This window comes from Trachinotus anak, unplaced genomic scaffold (genome assembly GCF_046630095.1).
Source record: "Trachinotus anak isolate AG129_WGS33_773 ecotype Australia unplaced genomic scaffold, CSIRO_AGI_Tana_v1 ptg000130l, whole genome shotgun sequence".
NCBI classification, from domain to species: Eukaryota; Metazoa; Chordata; class Actinopteri; order Carangiformes; family Carangidae; genus Trachinotus; species Trachinotus anak.
The window spans coordinates 1-26,018 of record NW_027273980.1 but is presented as its reverse complement, the minus strand read 5'-3'; the positions used below and the strand labels follow the sequence as shown (position 1 = coordinate 26,018).

Below are 26,018 nucleotides of genomic sequence, written 5' to 3'. Positions count from 1 at the left end.
TTTGCTTTAGTTCCACCAATTAAAATCTATTAAAGTAATTTTATTTATATAGCACCAAAACATAACACACATTATCTCGACACACTTCACAGAGTAAATACAATATTATAGAGAGAAGCTCAACAGTTCCACCGTGAGCTGCACTTTATGAGTGAATGAAAAACTCCCTTTTAAAAATAATGTGTGGCTCGGTGCAGCTGCTGCTGGATGGAGTCATGAATAATGAAATATCCTCTGAATAAGTCTGACATGTAATAAAGACCCTGTAATAAGTTGCTGAGTAACATAATGCACTGGCAGTGTTATTGAAATAATGTTTTTCTAAGGTTGTTTTTAATTATCTGAAGACATTATTACATTAGCAGTAAGGTGTTTGTTTCTTAATTCACTTCATTGTAACAATACGAAAAATGTAAAAATAGGGCTCCTCATCAACAAACTTTACTCCACAACAATCTCTCAAAGTGCAACTCTCCCTCGCAAACAACCAATGGACAATTTGCAATGACATCTCAGTAGGAAACCTCCCTAAAGGGGCCCCATGTCATTCCCTGGATGATTTGCAATGGCAAGAAGCAGTGCTGCCAACGAAAGCCTGCACATATATACCAGATTATCTTTCATTTAAAGATAATTAGATTAAAATAAACTGACAGTAACTATCTGATCTTATTTACAATGTGTCAATGTTGGAGTTATTCTGTTATTTAGGTTGTATTGAGCTTTATAATCTATATTTTGAAAATTCTATGAACATGAACATTTTGAATAAATAAAAAAGTTTAGATTTCATATATTTTTCACTGGTTTCAAATGATTTATTGCTGATCGGAGGGGCCACCAGCCATTTTTTGCTTCGGACTCTAACAGACTCCAGAATCAAAGCCGTAAGAAGCAGGATTAGGCAGGTTGTTCATACTATAGGTCAGTGACACAGGGGCCTGACGACTCATCTTCTCAGCTCAGGATGCATCAATGACCACATGATTCCTGAATCATCTTTAAGACAACGATCATTGGCCACAAACATAAAACTGACTGAAAGGGAAGAAGGAGGTGACAGAGAAGAGAGGAAAAGAGAAAGAGAATGTAGAAATTTCTTCATTTAAGAACTTGATTAACCTCTGTTTTTTATTCTTATTATTATTCTTATTATCATACTGAGCAGCTAAGAATTATAGTGCAGTTGTATCTTGTCCAGATTGTAAAACACTCTGAGACTAATTTGTGGTTTGTGACTTAATAAAAAAATGGACTTATCCCTGACTTGACCACTACCTGGTCTCAGCTCTGTGTGTGTGTGTGTGTGTGTGTGTGTGTGTGTGTGTGTGTGTGTGTGTGTGTGTGTGTGTGTGTGTGTGTGTGTGTGTGTGTGTGTGTGTGTGTGTGTGTGTGTGTGTGTCCATCAGGGCTGGCCTACTGTCGACACCTGTCCACTGTGAGGACTCACCTGTCAGCTCTGGTCAACCACAACATCGTACCTCCAGACAGACCTTGTGAGGCATCCGGGGGCCTCAGCAAAGAGGTGTGGAGCAAGTACCAGAAAGACTGCAAGGTGGGTGCAGACAAGACGGGAAATTCGGTGCCGTGACTCCCCAAGACAGCCCAACCTGCTCAGTTATTCCTGAGTCACTGATCAATATCAGATAAATCAGGGTCATTCTCTGCTCCTGGACCTGTTCAGGTTTTATTTACTGTAACATTTTATAAAGTGAAATGAACCAACACAACTTGTAGAAGCAAAGTTTCTGTGCTGTTGTGTGTTTTTCAGCCCATGTGATGTCATAGTTGCACATATTAAAGTGATGGTTTGGTTAAGTTGGTAAAGTTTGGTTTATTTGATGTGGGGCTGTGTGAGGTTCTTATCTACAGTCAGCAGATTCAGAGCAGCAGCAGCAGCACTGTGGACAGGGTCGGAAAAAAACCTGTTTTAGCTGCTTAAAAACATCCACAGAAAAAAAACTAATATCAGTGTGTGTTTTATTTTGAATATTTTCACCACTTTATCTATCAGTCAAACAGTTGTGCATTTTTCACACATCAGTTTACTGTATTACTACGCACAAGCACACCTACCTGTAGCTCTGTCTGACTCAAACAGCTGATCGGGGTTTACAAACTCAGTTTCAAGGGAAACAGCTGTTTGACAGGAAGAGGTGTCGCTCTTTGAATTAATCTGTTACTTTTCTTCTTTGTTGTTTCTTTGAAAGTGAAAATTAAACTGAGCTTCTGTTAGTTCATAATGTTTCCTCCACTCATACACTGTATAGTTGTATAGTTTTAGTTGTAAAGATGTAGTTGTGTAGTTGTAGTTGTATAGTTGTAGTCAGAGATGATGTCTGGCTCCTGCAGGCTCCACCCTCTCTCTCTCCTTCACTCTAATGAGAATGTAATGAGTTTCAGAGTAATGGAGTCTCATGAAGCAGTGCAGTATATAATCATTCATCAGCTCCAACCGTCATCATTACTAATTTACACTTTATTCATATCTGTGTCTTTTATCTTCTGCTCGTCTCTGTGTGGATCGCAATCACCCGTTTGTCTTCCTCCATTATTGATGCTCTTCCTACACCGAGCTGTCTTCATCCTGTCTGTGTGTGTGTGTGTGTGTGTAGAACTATAAGGAGCTGGAGCTGCTCAGGCTGGTTTATTATGGCGGAGTGCAGCATGACATCAGGAAGGAGGTGTGGCCTTTCCTGTTGGGGCACTACAAATTTGGCATGGGCAAAAAGGACATGAGCCAGGTGCAACAGACAGACACACACACACACACACACACACACACACACACACTGGGAGAGAAATGTGTGATCTCCTTTTCTTTTTTTTCCTGTAAAGATTGATGCAAAGATCAGCGAGCGCTACCAGCAGGTGATGCGGGAGTGGAAGGCCTGCGAGGTGATCGTCAAGCAGAGGGAGAAGGAGATGCAGTCGGCCATCTTTGCCAAGCTCTCCTCAGGCAGCAGCATCGACAGCCACGTCCTGCGACTGGTTCACAGAGACTCCACCCTCAGCAACGAGGTGAAGACGCTCAACACGTGTCTTTGTGTATTTATGATGATTTTAACTGAGGGGACGACTCATGTGATCAACAACCCACAAACTGGTTCTGATGCACATGTTCTAAAACCTCCATTCACACTGGATCAGATGATGTGTGCAGAGGTTAAGACAAAAGGAAAGTTGTAAATGACAGAAACAGTGAAAGAGAAAATGATCACGTTTAACCAGGTCTCTGTGAGCTCTGTCAGCGATGTTGATGGAATTTAATCCCCAGGTGAATTATCCTAATGTTAACATAGAATCCTGTCTCATATCCTCACATTAACTCTACTGTGATACTGCATGTTGTTACAGTTTCAACTGAGAGATAAAACATATATTTAACAGCAGTCCTGCATCACTGCTCCACTACATCACTACATCACTGCGTCACTACATCACTGCATCACTGCATCACTACGTCACTGCGTCACTACATCACTGCGTCACTACATCACTGCATCACAACATCACCGCGTCACTACATCACTACATCACTACGTCACTGCGTCACTACATCACTGCGTCACTGCATCACTGCGTCACTGCATCACTACATCACTGCATCACTGCGTCACTACATCACTGCGTCACTGCATCACTACATCACTGCGTCACTACATCACTGCGTTACTGTGTCACTACATCACTACATCACTGCATCACTGCATCACTGCATCACTGAATCCTCAGGTGTTTATGTCGGTGGACGAGCCGGACGCAGGGAGCCAGGAGACCCCCAGTGGAGAGGACAGCACCCCCACCATGACCACCTTGGTCCCTCCTGCCGCCCTCCCCCAGGAGGAGCGTCCTCTGGTGGAGTTCGACTCCCCCGACTCAGGTCTGCCCTCCTCCAGAAACTACTCGGTGACCTCTGCTCATTCCCAGATCCTGTCGAGCATAGACGACGGTCAGAGCACGGAGGAGGAAGGGGGGGGCGGCGAGGAGGGCAGGACTCCAGGTGTGCTGGGGGGGCGTCAGGACTCTCTGAGCGAGGACAGGCTGTGTAGTCAGCTGGACAAACTGGTGACCAACGGAGCTGCTGAGGGGATGTCACCGTCTCTGTCCTCGTACACGGTATGTAGAGTCTGTTTGTTTCAGAGCAACAAGTAAAGGAAACAAGACTTAAAGTCCATGATGGTTTGAGGCTTGAAATGTCAAGTTTTTGCTGAAGGTGCAGATGAGTGAAGGTCATGTGACCTTTAACATCAGTGGGGACTATTTGTTTGGGGTCATGTGGATGTTTAGAGAAGATTCTGCTCACCACGTTTCATGGTCAGGTGTTTTTGAAAGATGAATCACAGAGTAAAACACAAGACCAAAAACTTGCTGACGCTGACGACCATGTCTCCTCTGATCAGATCGAGCTGCTGGACACAGTCGCTCTGAACCTGCACAGGATAGACAAAGACGTGCAACGCTGCGACCGCAACTATTATTACTTCACCACTGCCAACCTGGAGAAACTACGCAACATCATGTGCAGGTGTGTGTAGGAAGAACTCACATCTTTCTCTTAAAGCTGCTGTATTCATTATTTTAATTCTGACGTCACGAGTAGAGACGAGCCACAGAGAATTATCACCAGCTCTGCAGGTCCCCTCAGCTCTGTGGAGCCTTTCAGCTTCTTTAGCTCTTTGTTCTGGTTTTAAATAAACCCACTGTGCTCCACCAGCCCAGCACAGAGCAGCACGGACACAGTCAGACAGCAGCTGGTGGAGCTCCACAGTGGAGCTGGTGGAGACCAAACACAGAGCTAAAAGAGAGGGACTCACCAGGTGACCAGGAACATGACTCCATCTTTACCACAACAGCTTCAATATATAAAGATGGATGACATAACATCTCCCTGAAAGTGAAGCCAAAACATCTCAGTCCCTGCTTGTTGGCTGCAGTATAGGTCATAAACCCCACCTCCTCCATGTTAGCGGATGGGACATCATCCAAACTAAAATATTAAAGTCATTCTCATCACACTGATGTTTGGTCAAGTGTAGATAACAGAGATGACAGCTCTATATTAGTGCTTCTATAAAACAGGAGTGTAACGTCATGATTGACAGTGGCAACTGACTCGTGATTTGGTGAAGCAGGTGTGTGGGAGGAGCCTCGATACAACAGCTCCACCCCCTGATCACTGCAGTGCTGATCCAGGATGTTTTGGCTTCAGTTTGTGCAGTGGGAGGAAGAGGAGACGTGTCGGCCGTCTTTATTACCAGTCACATGTTGGTGTTGTGTGTACAGCTTGTTTCCACTGCACCGAGTCTAAGAGACCAGAACCAGGAAGTAAAAATACTGAACCACCAGTTAAACCTCTGCAAAGTGTTTACACATCAGACACATGTTAATATGATGTGTTTGTGTTTAAATGGAGCAAAGTTCAGGTCAGCATGAAGCAGGAGTTTAATCACTGACGAGGTCTCGTGTCTTATTTTTGTCTCCTTTCTCTACATGCGAATGATTCATCATTAACTAATAACTGGAGCGAACAGCTGAACGTGCAGCTGAGTGTTATTTAGAAACAATCAAATAAAGGTCAAGTGTCTTAAACTGCAGTTACTTACATCACAGAGCGAATCTCCTCGGCTCCACTGCTGCAGGAGGACACACACATCCTCATCACATCTGCTGAGCTGGTTGTGAAGCTGTTGTTGGTCTTTGTGTGTCTCTCTCTCGGCTGCAGTTACGTGTGGGAGCATTTAGAGATTGGCTACGTTCAGGGCATGTGTGACCTGCTCGCTCCGCTCATGGTCATCCTGGACGACGGTGAGGATCAGTTACACAACTGAAGCAAACACAATTCACACAAAAAATGTCATGCAGTTTACACATGACCATGGTGTTAATTATACAGCAGTACGCAAAGAGCTGCTGTGCGTCAGGACCAGATCCACAGATGTGTACTTTCTCTGTTTGTGTGTGTGTGTGTGTGTGTGTGTGTGTGTGTGTGTGTGTGTGTGTGTGTGTGTGTGTGTGTGTGTGTGTGTGTGTGTGTCAGAGTGCCTGGCGTACAGCTGTTTCACTCAGCTAATGAAGAGGATGAGTCAGAACTTCCCCAACGGTGGAGCCATGGACACACACTTCGGCAACATGAGGTCACTGATCCAGGTGACAGATTCCTCTTATCGTTTGTTTGTGTATGTGTGTGTGTGTGTGTGTGTCACTCCTATTAAAAGCCATGGTCTCTGTCTGCTGTCAGATCCTGGACTCGGAGCTGTTTGAACTGATGCAGCAGAACGGAGACTACACTCACTTCTACTTCTGTTACCGCTGGTTCCTGCTGGATTTCAAGAGAGGTGAACAACCCTCACCCACCTTCACTCACCTGTATCAGAGGTTACTATAGTAACTTTATCAGAGGACACAGGTGAAGTGTTGATGTGTCTGCACTGAACTGAGTCATTCTGAGCACCAGGTGGCAGAGGAAGTCCTGATCACGCTCACATTTCACCTGTCCCCCACAGGTTGTCTGTCAGCAGGTTGCTACGACCCATCGTTAGATTTTGTTGCTAGGCGACATCTAGTGGTCGTAATAAAGTCCACGTCAGGAGGAGGTTGGGGTGGATGGATGAATATGACACAGGAGAGCGGTGTTCGATTCCCATGTGACAGGAGCAGTTTATGTTGTTTCTATTATCCATGACCGCTCATTGTTATTATTGTAACCATGACAACAGAGATCGTCTAATGTTGAGGAAGTACTTATTTGAACCCAAATCACCATCTTTTCCTGAACCTAACCAAGACATGAACGTTACTATAGTAACCACGGTGACAAAGGAGGTGTGTGTGTGTGCAGAGCTCCTGTACGAGGATGTGTTCGCCGTGTGGGAGGTGATCTGGGTGGCCCCCAGGATTTCCTCGCAGCACTTCGTCCTCTTCCTGGCTCTGGCCCTGGTCACCGTTTACCGTGACATCATCATGGACAACAACATGGACTTCACTGACATCATCAAGTTCTTTAACGGTGAGACACACACACACACACACACACACACTGTAGTTAGCTGAAAGCTTACTGGTTGAAATAGTGTGGTGTCATCCAGTGTGTAGCTGTTCCAAACATCCCCACTGGGGGGCAGAGTGAGACCCTGTGGTCCTGGACCAGGACCTGCTCAGGACGAAGCCTGGACTTTCAGCTGAAGTTGTTGTGTGTTTCTGTGTGTTGCTGTGTGATGTTGTGTGTTGCTATGTGTTACTGTGTGTGTGATTGTGTGACTGTGGAACCGGCTCTTCACACAGGTGATGTAAACTGTGTCTGATCCACAGAGATGGCCGAGCGTCACGATGTCCAACACATCCTGAAGGTAGCACGAGAGCTGGTGCACAGAGTTCAGTCTCTGATGGACAACAAGTGACCAAGGAGGAGGAGGAGGAGGAGGGACACTCCGCTCTTCCTCTCGTCCCTCACAGAGACAGAGTTTTTCCAGACCTCCACCTCTCCAGAGCAGGTCCAGAGAGTCCAGGTCTCCTCCCTGCCCAGATGAAGGCCCTGGGGGCGGTTCAGGGGAGCTGCTGATGCGGCCCGGCTCCGGCGCTCGGCCTGGATCTGTTTACATTCACCTTCACGTGGAATGCTCATGGTGTCCGTCCAGACATGTGGATTTGTCTGCATGCTTGTGAGTTTGATCACACTGTGAATGCATTCTCCAGTCTCCCAGTCCTGCAGAGCTTGTGTGCGTGCATGAAAACACACACACACACACACACACACACACACACACACACACACCCTGGACTCTGACGCAGGTGTTGTTGTCAGGAGGCTGCAGCAGAGGACAGGACTCACACACTGTCAGAGGAGCAGAAGACTTTGCCACGAAGACGTTTTCATCAGTGACCAAATGAACTGTGCCAACTATCTTTTCATGAGTGTTTTCTACAACTAGCATGTGTGTTTCTACCCCCATCCCTGACCCCACCCCCCCCCGACCCCCGACCCCTGTCCCTTTTTGTTCTTGTGGTCCAGGAGTTTATTATCACACAGATGTTGCCTTTCTCAGTCACAGCCCGAGGAACTGAGTTGCACTTTTTGTAAGGGTGCCTGTGAAGGTCCGTGGAGGCCAGAGGTGCCACAAGAGGCCAAACTGTCGGGACAAGGTGCAGCCGCCTTTTCTGAGGTCAGAGGTCACAGCAGGTTTAACACCTGTTCCACCACAGAGCACAACAGTGACGACAAAAGCACACAGCCTTCCTCTTCACTTTCACCTGAACCATGACTGTGGTTCAGGGCTGGAACTCCCACTGAGGTCACGACCTTTCACGCAGTGCACGACTGTTTTCAGCCAAAATAAATACTGAATGTTGAACAAAGACAAAAGTCCAGGGAGACACTGAGCTGAACTCCTCTCAGAAAAGCTAAAACCCTCAGTTTGCTTCTAATCCCACATCAGTTATATCACAAAAATGATTTTCATCACTTTAGAAATGTCGGTACAGCCTCTTCTCAGCTGCTTCTATCACCAGCAGACTGGACCTCACTTCCCCACCGTCCTCAGGTCTCTTCACTGGTCTCCTGTCAGCTGGCGGATAGATTTTAAAATCCTTTATTAGTCTTCAGACAAACGTCAGATATGTTTTTAACTCAGAGACCAACCTTGTTGGTCCTATAGAAACATGGAGGCAGCTTTCTGCAGTGACCCCCCCCCCCAGCCTGAAACTCCTCTTTATTATTGTTCAGCTCCTTGTGTTGTAGTCTTTGCACAGAGGAGCTGTGTAAATAAAGTTTGGTTTGATTTGATTTGATTTCAATATAAATTTAAGTAAAGAGACCCGACGTCCTGATACTTGATCAAATCCACAGCCAATCACCAGCATTTTTAGATCCTGGATGCTGATTGGCTCACTGATGCTGATGAGATGTACTGGTTTACTCCTGAGGTGAATGATGAGAGGTGGATCCTTGTGTGTCAGTGTGGTGAAGGCTTTAAAACATTTAGACCAGACGTCATGTAAGTGGATAACACACATGAGAAAGTTTAAGATTTTAAAGTGTCACTTGTTCAGTGGGTAAAAGTTTCTGAGAGGGTTGAGACCTCAGTGACTGAGACCCTGTCTCAGTTTGTGTTTTCCTCTAAAGTCACAGTGACTGAAGGACATGTCTGAAAAGATGAAACTGTCCAATGATTGAAGCGTCTATTTTTCTTATTGTCATCAGATTCCATGAAAAGACCAGAACCAACTCTACCTTCCTGATCTGGTCTGTGGCTCAGCCTCAGGTCCATCTGATCCCACTCACGTCTTAAAAACTGGGTTTAAATATTTTGTTTGATTTTTTATTCTATTATCTCCTGGAACAGCTGGATGCTGCAGGCTGTAGCTTCCTTTACACAGCATTTGTTAGGGACTATTTTCAGCAGCGGATTAATACACAGTGGGTGTTTTGTTATGTACAGTAGCAGGATGAGGGTTGAAGGTCTTTAATCCTGAGAGATGAGACCAGAGCACAGGTGGACTGATTATGGAGACGACCACCTGAAATCCTGGTCGGTTGGTGGACCATCAAAACCTCCCTGAAGGTTTTCAGTTGTTTACCAGCTCCATCAGTGTCATTCACGCAGCCGGTTCAAGGGGGCGGGGTCATGGTTGATGTAGTGTTTGTTCTGGTGTGAGAAGCTGGTTGTTTAGTGCGACATCTTGTGGCAGTGACGATCATTTACAGAATCTTTAAGAGTAAAAACCTTAAAGGTGGAAAAAACAGAACGAAGCAGCAGAACAGTTTGATTCTGGTTCGACAGTCGACCTGAGGTCAGTGAGCTTCGGTTCGCAGCCGTCGCAGCAGTTTCAGGTATGACATCATTGTTCTCAGACATTTAGCTGTAACACACTCAGTGCTTCGTACTCTGTAGTTACTTATTAACCATCATTCATTTGATCAGTGAATATAAACACTTCCAGTTCCAGGTCAGACTGTCATAATGTAATAAGACGTGTTTGGAGGTTTAGAGAAAGCTTCTTGTTTCAGATCCAGAATCTCAGTCTCATATCGTCTGTCCTGCTCCGGGTTGATAACCAGGGACTGAGTCAGAGTAAACTACAGCGCAGAAGAAGCTGCATCAGGCTCTGGATTCACTCAGTCTCTGTCAGTTGGTTTTGGGTCTTTTCATAAAGTTGTTGACCATAAGAAAAATGTCCATCACTCCTTTAAACAAGTTCATGTTTCCTGTGGAACTGGAGTCAAACTCGCTCACTGATCTGAACGCATCATGAAAGCTGCTGTTGTGTTCGCTGCCGTCAGGAAAAGCGGCTGCAGTCGTCCATGCAAAACCTGATTCTTCTCCTGCCTCCGGTCCAGCCTCTGCTCGGACTGGGTCGTTCTAAATAACAGATCTGAGGTCAAAGGTTAAACAAACACCTGAGACAAAGCTTCTGTTGATGCCAAACTGTGTCCAGTGTTCAGTGAATCAGTATTAGTCGGTTTTGGCTTCACAGTAACAGCACAGAGTACATTCATGTTTGTATCTGAAGGGAATCTGGAACATTTTTGATACTGTTTCCAACCCCCCTCCCTTCATCGTGACCCTTTATCTACACCCTCGTCGCCTCCTTAAAATGTCCGACATGGCTGCATACGATTGGTCATCCAGCACGGACCTGCACCTGTGATTCAAGTGCCAAGAGTCTTCCCCAATCCTGAAGTGTACTGTAGTCATCTGGCTCTCTGATTCGCTAGTTCAATCCCAGGAATGGGCAGTGGTGTGGATGTACCTCGCTGCGGACCCACCCCCCTCCCCCACAGCGACGGAGGAGGGTCGGCGGGGGGAACCCGTAGCAGAGCTTTTTCTTCCAATCAGGACATTGTGTACCAAAGCCTTGAAACAGCCCCCTCTGTGGCATGACGACAATGTGCAATTTCATACTGCATCTTGAAGACTGACTGTTTACTATGTGTGTAAACTATTTTTGAAAACGTGATCTTGGATTCTTTAACTACTGTGCAATTTCTGTCGTTTGAGAAATCCCATCAAAATCTATATTGCTGTAAATATGAACCGAAAACCCAATATTTCTATGAAGACCGTCAGAACATATATAAATATATACATATAAATATATAACTTATTTTGAGATCTATTTTTTATGTTGGTTTTAGCAGCACTAGTCAGAGGTGTGTACTGTGCAGAGATGCAGAATGTGTGCAGACTATGTTACACGTTGACTGTTAAGTGTTCTCTCTCAATGTTGTGCACTGACTTCAAGATTTCAAATTTCTATTTATGTAGAGAGCCAGTGGTTGCATTGCTGAATATGTACTGGTGAGGATGTATCATTTGCCTTGAATGTAATGTATTATTAAACAAGGGGTTGTTCACTGGTGTGTTGCTCTCTTTTGTTTTGGTGCTGCAGGGCCGGACGTGTTCTGTTGGTTTAAAGCTGCTCTGACTGAATCAGTGTCATTTCAGCAGCAATATTTAGCTGTTTTTAGCCAACAGCTTGTACACTACCTGTACTTCCTCGTGCTTGTTTTCCTCTGGCCCAGTACACGTCCAGTCCTACAGCCCATATACAGCGTGATTGTCAGACAATACTATAGGATCATAGCCAGAATCTGCCCAGATGTGGAAGTACTCGGGCCAGACTCGGGCCGAGGACTCAGGCATATGTTGGGCCAGAAGCTTCATTTTTCTATCTGAGCAGCAGCAAACAGCAGAAAGACACAGTTAACGACCTGGTGAACATTTAGCAGAAGCTAAACAGCCACATTTTACCTTCTGGAGTTGGTGGAGACCAAAAACTGGACTATTCATCAGGTGCATGCTAATGCTAATGGTAATTAATGTTAATGTCTATTCAATGTTTCCTCCACCAACCAGTCAAGTTGCAGGAAACACTTTCCTTCTTCTGTTCCTGAGTCACAGCATTGAATAACGACCTGAGGTGTTTTTGCAGAACATTATGATATCACAGTGAAGTTGAACTTTGGCCGTTTAGATTTTAAATATCATCGCATCATCATTTTATCCTGTTAGTCACAATTAGTGTATGAATTCTTGGTTTATGGCAAAAAAAGTGCTTTGTGAGGTCACAGTGACCTTTGACCTTTAAATACCAAAATCTAATCAGTTTATCCAAGTGAATTTTTGCACCAAATGTGACGAGAGCCTTCAGCTCTGACTGTCGCAGAGAAAAAAAAAAGTCAAATGCAGCTTTAAACTGAAAATCACAATCTCTTCATTAAACTGATTCATTTAGAAAATTGTAAAATTGTCTTTAAGTCCATAAAACTGATAAAATTTTCTCACTTCTCCGTCTCACAAAAATCTCTAAAAGCCACTTTATCATCTTCAACTGTTGGAGACTCCAGGAGGATGAGGATCCTGGAGACCCTGTAAATCCTCTACACGTTGTTGTTGCCGTCTCTCAGGTCGGTTTCTACGCCGGACTCCATTAAACCTCCTCGTACTTTGCTATAATTCTCTCTGGCTCCAGGTTACCCACTTAGATTGGGTTGGTTTGATTGAACTTTATTTAGGAGTATGAATCACAGTCCTCAGGAAACAGGACCCCTCTCACTTAATGTGAGATTTAACTGAGTCAGGGATCAACAAGAGTTTTGGACTTTTATCAGGACTTTGTGCTTATTAAAAATTTCCACCTTATATTTTCTATTCAGTGTCACTGTTGTCGTCCTTCGTGTCTCCGACTGTTTCCATGTTTCCCTCTTCACACAGAAAAGACACAGACTGACAGCAGGTTTAAAAAAAAGCAGTATTTATCACGGCCGATACTTCAAACTGATCAGTACCCATGACATTGCACAAATACAAAGGCATGAAAAAAAACATTAAACATTAAAATAGGTATTGCATCTTCCAAAAGCTAATTTTCCATTCATAAATACTTGTTGTGATTTCAGGTCACTGCAGCTTCTTACGACAGGATCACAAAGTTTTCTTCTAAATAGCCAGAGATCGTTTCTAAAAATCAATGATGTGACACCAAATAACAATCAGCAGACATTCTGTGGTTGTGAGAACCAGTATTATTTTTTTGTACAGTACAATATCGAAGGCCGAGAGTTCTCCGGAGATGATTATTGGTGGTGGAGACTGTGGTCATGTGACCTCTGAAATGCAGACGCTGAGATGTGAGACGATGTCCATGATTTTCTCTCCTGCTGCTCCGTGTCCTGAAACGTCAACAGAATGAAGATCAATGATCTGACGACCTGAGACTCAGAGGTCAAACGTCTCTGGACTGGATTTTAATCCTATGATTATTTAAAGAATTCAGCTCTGATCTTCTAAACATATAATATTTAAATTCCCTGATTTAATGTTTGTGGATGTTCCAGAAATTACACAACAATAGAAAAAAGAAGATTCATGTGTCTTTTGGACGTGGTGGTGCAGGGAGGAGGTTTCTGGTTCAGGAGCCTGAAGGGGCCAAAAAAATCACTGGTCACTTATCAATGACATCAGTTTTTCATAATAAAATAACAGCAGCAGTTACATGTTTTTGACACAAACGCTTTAGTTAATGAATAAAAATGAAAAATCAATCAAACTCTCAAAAACTGGACTGAGGATGAAGATCAGGCGCCGATGATTTATTCCATCACCACAGCCTCACTTTTACTTTCACCACCAGGTGGCAGCAGCAGCAAGTCCACAAACTACTTTTTAAAATGAATGTGAATGTCCAGAGAGGTTCAGAGACAGTAGCTGTCAGAATAACTGCTACTGAAACCAGAGCTGGAACCAATTACAGTTTATTGTATCTGTTGTTGGTTGTTTGTGTTTTTGTGTTGTTGTCTCTGTTTAGACTGAACATCACAATCAGTGAATCTCAGTGAGACCTTCCACTATTTTACTCTCATTTTCTTAACTGTGGTGTTTTGTGGTGATGTCACTGGCTCCTTCATCCAGCCTCCACAGAAACAACACAACCACTGCATGTTGTGATAATGGAACAAACCCACAGTGAAATAGGAAATTATTCAAATATGAAATACACTCAGGTTTTCACAGATGTTGAACCATGAGTTGAATTATTTGGAGTCCAGGCTCCACATGTTCGTCCTGTATGTTTATGTGGATGTTACCTGTATGCTGAGGTGATGCGCCCCCCCCCCCCCCCGCTCCTAACTGGGGTTGGGTCTCTCTGCAGACTTCTGGATCTGTGTGGAGGAACAGACGGTGGAGGTTACAGCATCAGCTCTGACAGGAAATATCTCAACAAGTAACCTGACCCACCAAGAAGACACCCAGTCAGCCAAACCCCCCCCCCCCCCCCCCTTCAGTGAACAGAGCAGTATTAGCAAATAAAAAGCAGATTCGCTCTTCAGAAGTGTTTAAAAAAAAACAGATGTAGATGCATCTAACTACCAGCAGAGGGCAGAGGAGCTCTTCAGCCAACATCAGGCTGTCGAACCAAGAGACAAGAAGACAACAACACAAAGAGACTCACAAACAAAATAACCACTCAAGACCGAAAACAACAGGCCGCATTAGATGGTGAGAAAATCAAGTCAAAAACAAGAGATGAACTGAGAGCAGATGGAAACCTGAGACATGATCGTGAACTGAGCCACACATGGTTTCACTAAAAACAAGGCTGAATCTGGAGAAAAGCAAAAGCTCAGCAACAGGCAGAAATGTTACTGTACCTGTGATTGTTCTCTTAGGAAATCTGGGAGCTGAAATTCCCCTTTAAAGACCTGGAAAACAAAGGACCAGGTTTAGAACTCATCATCTGGATCACCAGGGTCACAGTGAAGGTTCACTCATCATCACTTCACTGCAATGATTTTAATATGAGCTTCAGACTTGATTCTGAAACAACAGGATCATCACAGCCGAGCCGCCACACGTCCACCGCGGGGTGCGTTTGATTTGTTGTGACTCTGTGTAAAGGTGGAGGCTGCTGGACACACGCCAGGAATTTCACACTCTGATCCTGGAGTCACAGAGCCTCCCCCCGAGGTGGGTGGGTGGGGGGGGGCGCTGACCTAGGATCAGCCAGGGAGGGTCAATATCCTACAGGACAGACCCGGGCCTGCTGTGGTCCACTGTGCAGGGAGGGGTTCTACCACTGTGCAGGGAGGGGTTCTACTTGTGGAAATTTCCCTCAGTCGACACATAAACTCATGGAGTTTTCACGAACAAACAAACTAAAGTGTAGCTGCACAGGAACAGGAAGTGCCCCCCCCCCCTTCACGGTGAAAACAACACACGGCTGTTCTGCAGACCAGAGAAGAAGAATGTGGAGGACGGACCGTGACAACCGAGAGGAGCTGAATATCAGAGGAATTCACCAGATAAAGAGCCGACAGGAAACCGGGGGGGGGGGCACTTCACTCAGCTCACCAGCTTCATCTCAAAAGGTGGAAAATGTAGTTTTCATTTATCAGTTTATATCTGAGAATCTGTCAAGTATGATCAGTGAAAACCTTTCATTTGGACCTGTGGAGCAGGAGGCCTGGGTCCTGAAGTCGACCCGGAGCCAGAATCTGAACGTGATCTGAAATGACTTCCAGCAGCAGAGACGATGAGATGGTTCTGATCCACAGAGCCCGACCAAACCTGCTGCTCAGGCAAAGGAGGGGGGGCGGGGCAGAACACCCTCCGGCTGTGCAACAGGTCACACGCCTGGGGCAACAGACAATGAAGTAGTGGACCACAGATCAATGTGCCCCTCAGACAGACAATCTGATCCTGAATCAGCTGACTGACTGAAATGTTTCCTGTTTCCTGTCATCACCTCAGAGCCTCTGACCTGATCTGATCTGAAGGAATCTCTGCTCGTTAGAGTCAAAACAACAAGCTGCTTTAATTACAACTACTTACACTCTGCATATCATATTCAATTATCATTATTTTTATTATGAAAAAACTTAAAGGTCCATATAGTATAAAGGTAGATGTTCATTATTTAATTAGTGTTTAAATGGTAATAAAGTTGACTCACCTCAGCTGCACTGATGAATCTGATCAAACTTTATCCACTAATTGAGACTAAAACAGTAAAAACAGTTTGTGGACCTTCGTTTGTTTGAATCCATCATTAATTCCTCACATGTAAACAACTGGAGCTGGAGAATGTTTGTTTTTTGCTTCATTGTTTTTTTCCATCATCAAGATCTTATCAGAAACTCATCACTGCAGAACAGCTGATGTTTGATTTATTGGTAAATATCAAGTAACTTTGTGTTTTTGATTTAATTTTATTTATTATACTTATCAGACGCCTAGACCTGACGCTACATCACAGTTTTGCAGAACGCACAATAAAATCAGGTGTTTTTGTCCACAACCACAGAAAATATTAAAGATTCCACCCAAACCTTCGTCACTGAGGTACGAGGATGAAATGAAGTCTGCCTCTGCAGAGCCGGGTCCAGCCCAGGCAGGGAGGGGCCGGCAGAGTCGGGTCAGCCAAGGTGCCTGCTGGTACAAGCAGCAGGTCTGTCCCGTGTGTTGGTGCCAAACTAAACCCTGCAGAGCCCCAGCCTTTATACTGAGGCTGGGGCTCCCTGTGACTAAGCCCCTGGTCCCGGGGGGGTTAAACACGGTAACAGCCCAGTGCGTTTGAAAAGCTGCCAGTGTGGAGCCACAGTCTGCAGGGGAGAGTGTTTCAGCTGCAGGCCTGACAACCTCCACCCTCTCTGAATGGAAACTTTCCAGGATATTGTTACTGCAGACAAACGCAGCACTCAGCTACACAGAGACTCTGCTCTGTGTGTGTGTGTGTGTGTGTGGGGGGGGGGGTGCTGTGCTGAGCTTAAAGAACAAAACTCATCATCTCTGATGATACAAAGTCATGACATCATACCCTGCAACCCTGACCCCTGACACTATCAAACATCAGTGTGTGGATTATTAGAAAGAAAACAAACGTCTTGTCAGGAGCCCCAAATACACTCAGTATACACACACAACTTTGTACACCTGTCTTTGTGGGGACCTGTCAGTGATATAATGAATTCCCTAAACCCTAGTTTCTATATCCCAAAAGCCACAACACAAACACAAAAGCAACAACACAAATGCAAAAGCCACAACACATTGCGTTGTTGTAGTTATGGTGATGCTGCTGCTTATAATCATGATGCTGATTTGAAGCTGTATTTCTCAGACCTGCAGACCTGAAGCACAACACACTGGACCAGGAACTGCAGACATTTCTCATCCACTCACATTATTATTGTTACTGTGGAGAAACTGAGAACTTATTGATCCCAATATCCATTTCTCACCAGGGATCAGAACAACTGCAAAGCCACTTAAAAGCTATTGATTGTGGCTTCGAGAGCCAGGAGCGATGAGCCTCATTTACTCTGGAGCAGCTTCTGCTCAGACCTGGACCAGGTATGTGTGGTATATGTATGTATGTGGGTGAGTCTGTTGTGATGTTGATGATGAAGATGGGTGTGGTCTGACACATCACCACCGTGTGCTCATACACATAGGAAGAAAATATGAACACAAAACTTATTTAAGATCACGATTTGAAACGCTGCCATTTTCTAATCAGGCAGCAGAACAACAGATTATTTATCATCATCATTAATCTGAATATGCAGCAACAGAAAAGATTCAGGCGGCTTCTCGACCGCTGCATGTCTACAAACAAACTCTAGAACCTTTGTGCACTAACTCGATATGAAGAGGCTTCCGGGGTGATATGCATGGACTGTGTTAAGGCTCCGACCACAGGCCTGACACCGCTTTGAAGGATTAACTTTAATCCAGAAGAGTCTTTACTCTGAGCAAAAACAACAAAGCAGCACAGAGAAGAGGCTGCTCAACAGGTCAAGCTTCCTCAATCATCCTCATCGTCCTCTCTGTCTCCACAGTACAAACAGTCAGCTGGACGCCCGCGGCCCGACGAGGCTGCACACTCTGGGCTGAAACCAGGCTGAAGAGGGGATGAGACACTGGGTAAATATTTGGACGGGGCTGAGTGAAAACTCAAGACAGCAGAGAGAGCATTTCCACATGTGGCTTAATCATACAGTGGTTAGGTGGAGGGCTGGTTGCCAGATGTCTTACGCAATGCAACAGCACGGGGGGGGGGCAGGAATGAGCTGGCTCTCATCTCAAATGAACTGGAATGACCACATACCAAGTAAAAGTAAGAAAATGGGGAGAGGGACAGAGATTTAACAAGGAATCAACGAGAGAATGTTTGGTTAAGAAAATCTCAGCAGAGTCACGTGTGTACGACCACGTTTCCCTGGAAACAACAGCGACACAGGAAAACCAACACATTCGTACACGAGTCCCAACATCATAATCAGTGTGTGGAAACTGATGACACACTGGAACTGGAACTCATTGTGCTTGAGGAAAAAGTAGAAGGAAGCTGCTTCTGAAGAGAGAGGTCCACAAAGCTCTGCCAGAGAGGGGCACGTGATGGTGATGATGATGGTGACGTTGAACTAGTGTATGTAGGCTACAGACTAACAGGGCTGGGTCTCAACTGAACGTTTGTCAAACCATAAGCAAGTTGGTACAGAGACTAAAAAAATACTTTTTCTAATTTCAAAAAATGAAAACTTAGTTCTAAACACTTTTTCCAGTTTAAAGCTCCACAGTCTAAAGGTAGATGTCCATGTGTTTGTGATTATAAAGCAGGTCCAGGTTCTATATTAATACTGTGAAAGTATCAAAGCCTCAGTCCACAGAGAAACACAGCCTGTATTCAGAAACTGAGCCTTAAAACCAGCCGTCAGGACTTCTGGAACTTTGTGATGTCACAACAAAGCAGGCACCACCCTGACAGACAGTCAGAGCATTATGTGCTCGTGATTCCTGACAGGTTTCAGTACAGGACGCTACAGACACATTTCAGGTTCAGTACCTGGACATTAACGACCTCATAAAGACAAACTGCAGCTGAACCAGATCATCACATGTATCAGTAAACTGAGCACAGGGGCCGGCTGCTGGGAGCAGGAGGCCTCCTCTGTATGCAGGACCTCTGGCCCTGGAGGGAGGGAGGGGGAGGTGGGGGGGGCACACAAACAATAATCTAAACCCTGCAGCTGGATCTGATGCAGGGGAATCACACTAACAACCTGCAGATGTACTCAGCATAAATCTCCACATGGAGAGGCTGCCTTCATGAGGTCTCACACACACACACACACACACACACACACACACACACACACACACACACACACACACACACACACACACACACACACACACACACACACACACACACACAGCCTCTGAAATAGGCAAACAGGTCCACAGGCGCGTCTGAGAAGCGTTAACATGGTGATAACAGGGATGAGGGTCTGATGTCGGACCAGCACTCCGACATATGGCTGCCTACAGACAGTGAGCAGGCTCAGCTTTAAAGGAACAGTCCAACATTTTAGGGCGTGTGCGTCTTTGTGCTCGTCTCACAGTGAGAGATTGTGGTTTTAGGAGCAGCTGGCTGCTGCACAGTGGAGCTATTGATCACAACAGTTGTCTGCTACGGCCGCAGGCGTTAGGTCCTGCAGCCAAGAAGAAAGTCCGGCCAACTTCTCTCATACTTCAGTTTCCCACAGGAATAAATCTGACCTGGGGGGTAGCAGGGTGTGTGTGTGTGTGTGTGCAGGGGGGGGTTGTGGTTGTAAAGTAACCACTGTGTCTTGTCTTCTGATGTGATACCAGAGAACATCCCTGTCTCATGATAAAAAAATGTTCACTAAATATACTTTGGCGTACGGCCCAAGTAAAGTCTGTGTGACTCAGAACGAGTCTGAACCTCGTCACCTCAGTTCTGCAAATCAGCTGCTGACTTCTATTCATTACTAATCTCATTTTATCAGTTAAACTTCCTCTAGATGTTTTAAAATCCTCTGCTCCGATTCATGTTTTGCTGAACACGGTCTGAAGCTCATCTACTCTGACTTCCTGATTGACCTGGATCAGGCCTTGGCCCCGCCCACCACCTGCTGGCTCCAGGTGTCCAGGTGAAAGAGCAGAGAGGATGAAGATGTTAGAGGAGGAAACATCAGAGACTCAGCCTCATGTTGGAGCCTCAGTCAGACCCAGACTCAGATGAGGAGTCTGTTGAGACCAGAATCAGAGACTAGCAGACGGATCAGAACAGTTAGCATAGCTTAGCATCTTTTATTTGTTTATGTTGTTAGCTTGTAACTGGCAGTGGCTGACACAGTGTCAGCAGTTGTGCTAATGCTAATGCTAACTCTGGCTCTCTGTACTGACAAATTTTCAGGTGTATTTAGCTCCGCCCCCCGTCCCCACAGGCTGACAGGATTGGTTCCTCAGGTTCTATGACATATGAATCCCTGACTGTCTGAATCTGTGTTTATGAGACTGTCATTGGTTCAAGGTGGAAACACTCAGTCACGGTGTCGACTGATTATTTCACTCGGCTCTTTTGTTTATTCAGAAGAAACTGACATCTCCACCAGGTTTATGAGAAACTGCAGCAAAACAGCAAATTACACTTATATATCAAAACTATTTATACTCTTTATATCGAAATACTTCTACTCATTGAATTCACATACAATGAGATGCACCTGTTTTAATTACATCAGAGGTTCGTTGCAACACGAATGCTGATGAACACACTGTAATTAAGCTCTGTCCTTCAGAGGAAGCCACACTGAGAGACCAGCGACCTGCACGGTCACTATGAAAAGAGTCTTCAGAGCAGGATTCTTCCTCTGTGAAGCCTCTGGGCTGAGGGAACTCTGCCTCCTCGTCTGGAGTTTCCATCCGTTTGTGGTCAGACACATTTTTTCCCTCTCTCCCCTCACATCTCACACTCTGAATGTTTTCCGTCCGAGTCATAACGGCCTCGACTACATGATGAATTGCACTAAACTCATTCTGTATTCCCCCCCCCCTCCCCCTCCCCCCGTTTGGTTGCTCTTACACAAATGGAAAAACAATCCAGAAAAGTATCCTGGCTGAAACTAAAACTGGGTTAAAGACAAAACCACCAGGCACCATCAGAGAAATATCCTGATGGAGAGCCCCCCCCGACTACAGTCTGCGGTGGACGTTTCTCTGACTGTGCAGATTCTCGTCGTGGAGGGAGACACTTCCTGCTGGAAGAGGTGTTGATGCTTTTACTGGAACCTCACAACTGAATCACAGCCTACATCAGGAGAGGACACACACACACACACGCTCACACACACACACACACACACGCTCACACACACACACACACACACACACACACACACACACACACACACACACACACACACACACACACACACACACACACAACAGCTGATGAGATCACTGTGACCGTGTCACTGTTCAGCTGAGTAATTCTAGCTTTAACAAGAACACAGAGCTACTCATTAGTGCTTTGTTTACTGTGTGTGACTGTATATGGGTTAAGACCAGACTGTAACAAATGGTTACCAACTGCCTTTTCAATACAATCACAGCTCAACATCACATTGTTGTTAGTTCGTAATGTGTAAGGCTTAATTGTTATATTAAAGATAATTAATAATTTTACTCTAAACATTAACATCACACCTGGGTTGTTACACCTGGTCTCAGGCTGCAGGGACATTTGCTCCCATCCAGCCTCACCAGCCAGAGTCCAGCACTGACTGTGGGGGTGGAGGTTGCACCAACTTTTGCACCAACTGTTGCACCAGAATCCTAAAAATCCAAACTTCGCAGAAACCTGAAAGTGAATCCTGCCTGAAACAAACCACCATCAGTCAGACTTTACTGTGGCCCTGCCTGTGTGCTCACTGCAGACACTCCACACTCCAGCCTGCTGCTCCTGTTCCACACTCCAGCTCTTGTGTTTGGGGCAGAATTCGTCACATCTGCCCCTGAAAAACCGAAGCAAAGGTTCATCTGAGCCACGGTCTGATGAACTCAGGGGGAACTCTGGGTCGGGTTGTGCGATCGTAGCCATAGATGGTTTTATTGTCCCCCTGTGTAACTGCCAATTACGGTGGCCTAGACGGGTCAACACAAAGCGAAAACACAACACAAATAAAATAGCAGCAGCACACACACAAAAGCCACATGTTTTAATGTCTGTGTTCATCACCTGTGACATGAAAACATCAGATTCAAAGTCAAAGACATAAAAAGTTCTCTTATTAAATCCTGGAGCTCCACAGCAGAGCGTCTCTGCTGCTGGCCTCTGACAGCTGATTGGTCAGTCACAGTGAGTGATGACGATGAAGTCGTGTGATTGGACGTTTACAGCAGCTCTGTTCACACTGGGCTGGACTGTACCAGGGTGAAAGTTGTAGGCTGCTGCAGGGTTGAGCACCTCTTCAGACCTTTACTGTGTTCAGTCAATCAGGGACTCGACTCTCTGAAGAGCAGCCCCAGTTTCAGATGTGCACAACAACCACGAAGCAATTAGAGTCCAACTCTGATGTCTGATAGGTCAGTCAGAGACCTGGATACGGTTCCAGGTTTGGGATCAAGAAATCATCCAGAAACCTTTGGACTGAAGTCGACCGGAGGAGACGAGGAGACTTTCTTCACCATTCAACTTCTAATGCAACTGTACAAAACACTTAAAGAACACTTCACCATTTCAACCTTCTTTTCAGATCAGTGACGACTTTAATCCCAGCTCAGTCTTCAGCAGTGGACGGTTACAAGTTCATCATCAAGTCACACTAATGGAAACTACAGGCTCTTCTCTTCGATCCTCAGCCCACGTCTCAGGGACGGTGAGCGATGTGAGGATTTACAGTCAGACCTGTTCTCCTCTGCTCTCTGTAGCTCTGTGCTTTTTCTTATGCTTTTCATTTCTTATTTCCTGAATATTCTTGCAAACACAGGTGTTAGTGGTAATGAAAACGTTGGCAGCAGTAGTGGGACTAAAGTTTAGCTTTGGGGCAGAGGAAAGTTTCAGAGCTCTGCCACAGACTGAGGCGGCAGCTCTTTTAAGTCGCTTGTCTGGGAGGACGATGCCAAGCTCAGCCAGAAAATCACAGGGTTTGAAAAAAGAATCTCAACTGCACCAAATCCAGAGGAGCAGAAACTGATGGAGTCTGTTTGCTGCCGGCCCAGAGCCAGGTGACCATCAGATCCTGGGACATGAGAGGTGAAGCACAACATCCTGGTCCAGCCTGAACCTGCTTGAGACCGACACCACAGCAGATCTGGACAAGTGCTAGTGGCCACACCAAAGACCAGTTCTACCCCCCCGCAGGGTCAGACCAGTTCTACCCCCCTGTCCAGGTTAAAGAGGAGGCAGAAACAACGAGCACAGAACCACTGATGTCTCCTGGACGAGCCCAATGCTAACGGCACAGCTAGCATTAGCACCACTAGCTCAGAAGCCCATGAGTAGCATCTCTCAGGACTTCTGTGACTTTGTGATGTCACAACAAAGCAGTCACTGCCCCAAGCCCCGCCCACCTGGACCCACTATCCAACCTTTGATTTGGTTTCTCTGTTTACCTGAAATCTGCTGTATTTTTATTGGATAACTCAGAAAACAGTCAGCCAATCAGAAGAGAGGCTCAGACCCTCTCTTCTGATTGGCTGACAGGCTCTTAAAACCACAAATATATCTTCTGATGGATTTCAACACTTCAGATAAAACACTGGAGGAGTTTGAACATGGATTTTTATTTTTAACGTGTTTTGACTCCTCTGTACTTGGAGTCGCCTCAAGACTTTCAACAGACTGAGGAATTGGACATCTAAGCAGCAGGCGACTTTAAAACCTTGAGAGATAAGAATAAATCAGAGAGCCGTGTCCTCTGGCTCAGAGAGCTGAGCTGCACAACATGTCACCTGATCGCTCAGCTTGTGGAGAGGAATTTCATAAAACATATCCTGCTCCAAAAATAGCAGATGCCTTCCACAAGATATGAGGAGGATCTGACTTCTGGCAAGGACATCAGTGCTGAGGAGTAGAGGCTCATACACCAGGTTTATGTGATGATGAGAGAGGGATGAAGCAAAGACAAAGGTGGTGGCTCGTCTTTGAACCTTCCTCCTGCCCACAGGTCAAAGGTAAAACTTGTTTGTCTTTAACTGAAGGAACCAAAAATTCCTTCTAAAATACATCTCACACAGATCAGAGTGAACATGGCGTCTCCCTGTGGTTCAGTCCAGGACTCACAGAGACATTAAAAATCATTATTCTGAGCCGAGCTCCAAAATTACTGCATCCTACATTTCCCATAATCCGACTGGATGGTGTGTCACTTCCTGATAAACACCCACCTCTTTCTAACTTTACGCTCCCAGTTTGGAACACATGGTCTCTGATGTTAATTAATTAAGTCCAAGCTAAGATAACCCCTGATGACATCACAATGACATCATCAGAACAATGACTCATGACAGCAGCAGTTTCTCAATAGAGAACGCCAAGTTCAGACTCCTGCACTCAGGAGATCTGGAGGATTTAATGTTCGAGTTAAAGTCGATAAAACTAGTTTCACTGGCTCGTCTGACGACAGTCGTCCTGCTGAGGTCCTGCACCGACGCTGGATTTCTGTCTGACCCATCAGTGTGTTCTTGTTGTTACTATGGCGATGCTGTATGTGTTGATCCAACTGTTTCAGTGTTTTCAGAGCTGTCTGTGATCTCTGTGATCTTCAGACTCTCTCTCTCTCCCTGAGGTGAGGAGGTCGACACCACCGACACATCTCTGCTAAATCCGCCTAAATCTAAATCTGTGGTCTCAGAGATCTGGACCCCACTGTTATCCAGGAAAACTCACCCTTCTGGTGTTGTCCAGGACTTTGGGGTCAGGTCTGCCGTAGTTGGGAGGGTTGGCGTGGGGGTCGTAGCCCAGCCGGGACAGCATCGGGGCGATGACGGCCATGTCCCGCACCACGTCTGCTGGGATCTTCCCCACCCACTTGGACAAGGCCTCCATGTTAACAGGCTTGATTACCTGGTCTGTGGACCTCTCCACCCTGAAAGACACAGGCAAAGGCTGGTTTTACCTGAGACCTCAAACAGGAAGTCACCTGAGCAGCTGCAGCACAAAATATCCCAGGTTTTAATCCCACAAGGGTCAATTTAGCTGTAGATGACTTTCCATCTTATAAATGACGTCGTCTTCACTGAACGATTCTTTACCTTTTCAAAGCCGTCCAATCAGAAAGCTGCATTAAATATTATATATTCATAGTTTTTATGCAACATCAGTCCTGATCACAGACCAAATATCCAATCATCAGGATTTTAACCCTTAAATGTCTGTTTTTATCAAAAACACACAAAAATGTATTATTTTCCATTCACTAAATGATAAATGAATTTTTTTGTGATCTGCAGTAAAATATAATTCCTCTCTCTGACTGAACACACACACGTAAACACAGGTACACAAACTAATTTCTCAATACACACGTTCACACCATTTTAGTTACATACACATATTTCAGAGGTCGACAGTCGCCCATAACAGTGGAACATGTTTGTATTTGCTCCAAAGGCCAAATATGACTTCATCTGGTGGAAAACAGTAAAAACTCAAATTTAAGGAGCCTTTAGAATAAAAACCTAATAAATAGATCGTGTGATTTTATGTTGTAATGGCGGATCAAAAACTGCAGTTTTAATGGGATTCAATGGGAACATTTTTGTCCTTACTGTCCTGAGTCCAACTAGTTTGTGTTCACTGTGTATTATTGACATTTTACAGGAGCTGAGGTTGAAATTATCCCCAAAAATTACACAAAATCTGAACACAGCCAAAATGATCAAAAAGTCAAAAATGAAAAGGACAAAAATATAACTAAGGATGCAGGAGAGATAAATCATGGTAAAGTGCATCATCTCAGTTAACGAAACACTGAGCCGTGTAGTTACAACCGAGCTGTTCACACACATTTAACAGTTTAGTGCAGCACATTAACATTGGTAATGAATGTCGTCACAGCACTGTTTGCTCAGCTTGTCCCCAAACGGCCCAGTTTACAGCAGACTGGTCTCAGCTCTGTTCACTGTCACCATCGAACTGACTGTGACTGGATCACAGCAGGTCCCTGAATAACTGAGCTTAATGTCAGTGTTAAAGTCACGTTTTCA

The 26,018-nt window shown here is 45.1% G+C and overlaps 2 protein-coding genes across 3 annotated transcripts; one reads left to right on the top strand and one right to left on the bottom strand.

Moving 5' to 3' along the window:
• Window positions 1-1,409: 1,409 nt before the first annotated feature.
• LOC139617970 (small G protein signaling modulator 2-like) lies at window positions 1,410-11,353 on the top strand (the record flags this gene model as incomplete). Its single annotated transcript, XM_071473744.1, has 10 exons — window positions 1,410-1,555; window positions 2,616-2,744; window positions 2,839-3,021; window positions 3,736-4,119; window positions 4,404-4,528; window positions 5,726-5,808; window positions 6,041-6,150; window positions 6,242-6,338; window positions 6,842-7,009; window positions 7,312-11,353. Coding segments are annotated over 10 exons (1,514 nt in total), but the record flags the coding sequence as incomplete, so codon positions are not given.
• Window positions 11,354-12,739: 1,386 nt separating this feature from the next.
• Window positions 12,740-24,993, bottom strand: LOC139617971 (protein-tyrosine sulfotransferase 1-like). Of its 2 annotated transcripts, XM_071473746.1 has the most exons (4): window positions 24,700-24,985; window positions 14,651-14,701; window positions 14,087-14,161; window positions 12,740-13,171 (listed from the first exon to the last, which is right to left on the bottom strand). In XM_071473746.1, the coding sequence occupies exons 1-3, from the start codon at window positions 24,856-24,858 to the stop codon at window positions 14,126-14,128; spliced, it is 246 nt and encodes an 81-aa protein (XP_071329847.1). In that variant the 5' UTR covers window positions 24,859-24,985; the 3' UTR covers window positions 12,740-13,171; window positions 14,087-14,125. The 2 variants fall into 2 exon arrangements, with proteins under 2 accessions (XP_071329847.1, XP_071329846.1); XM_071473745.1 differs by lacking the exons at window positions 14,087-14,161; window positions 14,651-14,701 and having other exon boundaries at window positions 24,700-24,993.
• Between the last annotated feature and the right edge of the window lie 1,025 nt (window positions 24,994-26,018).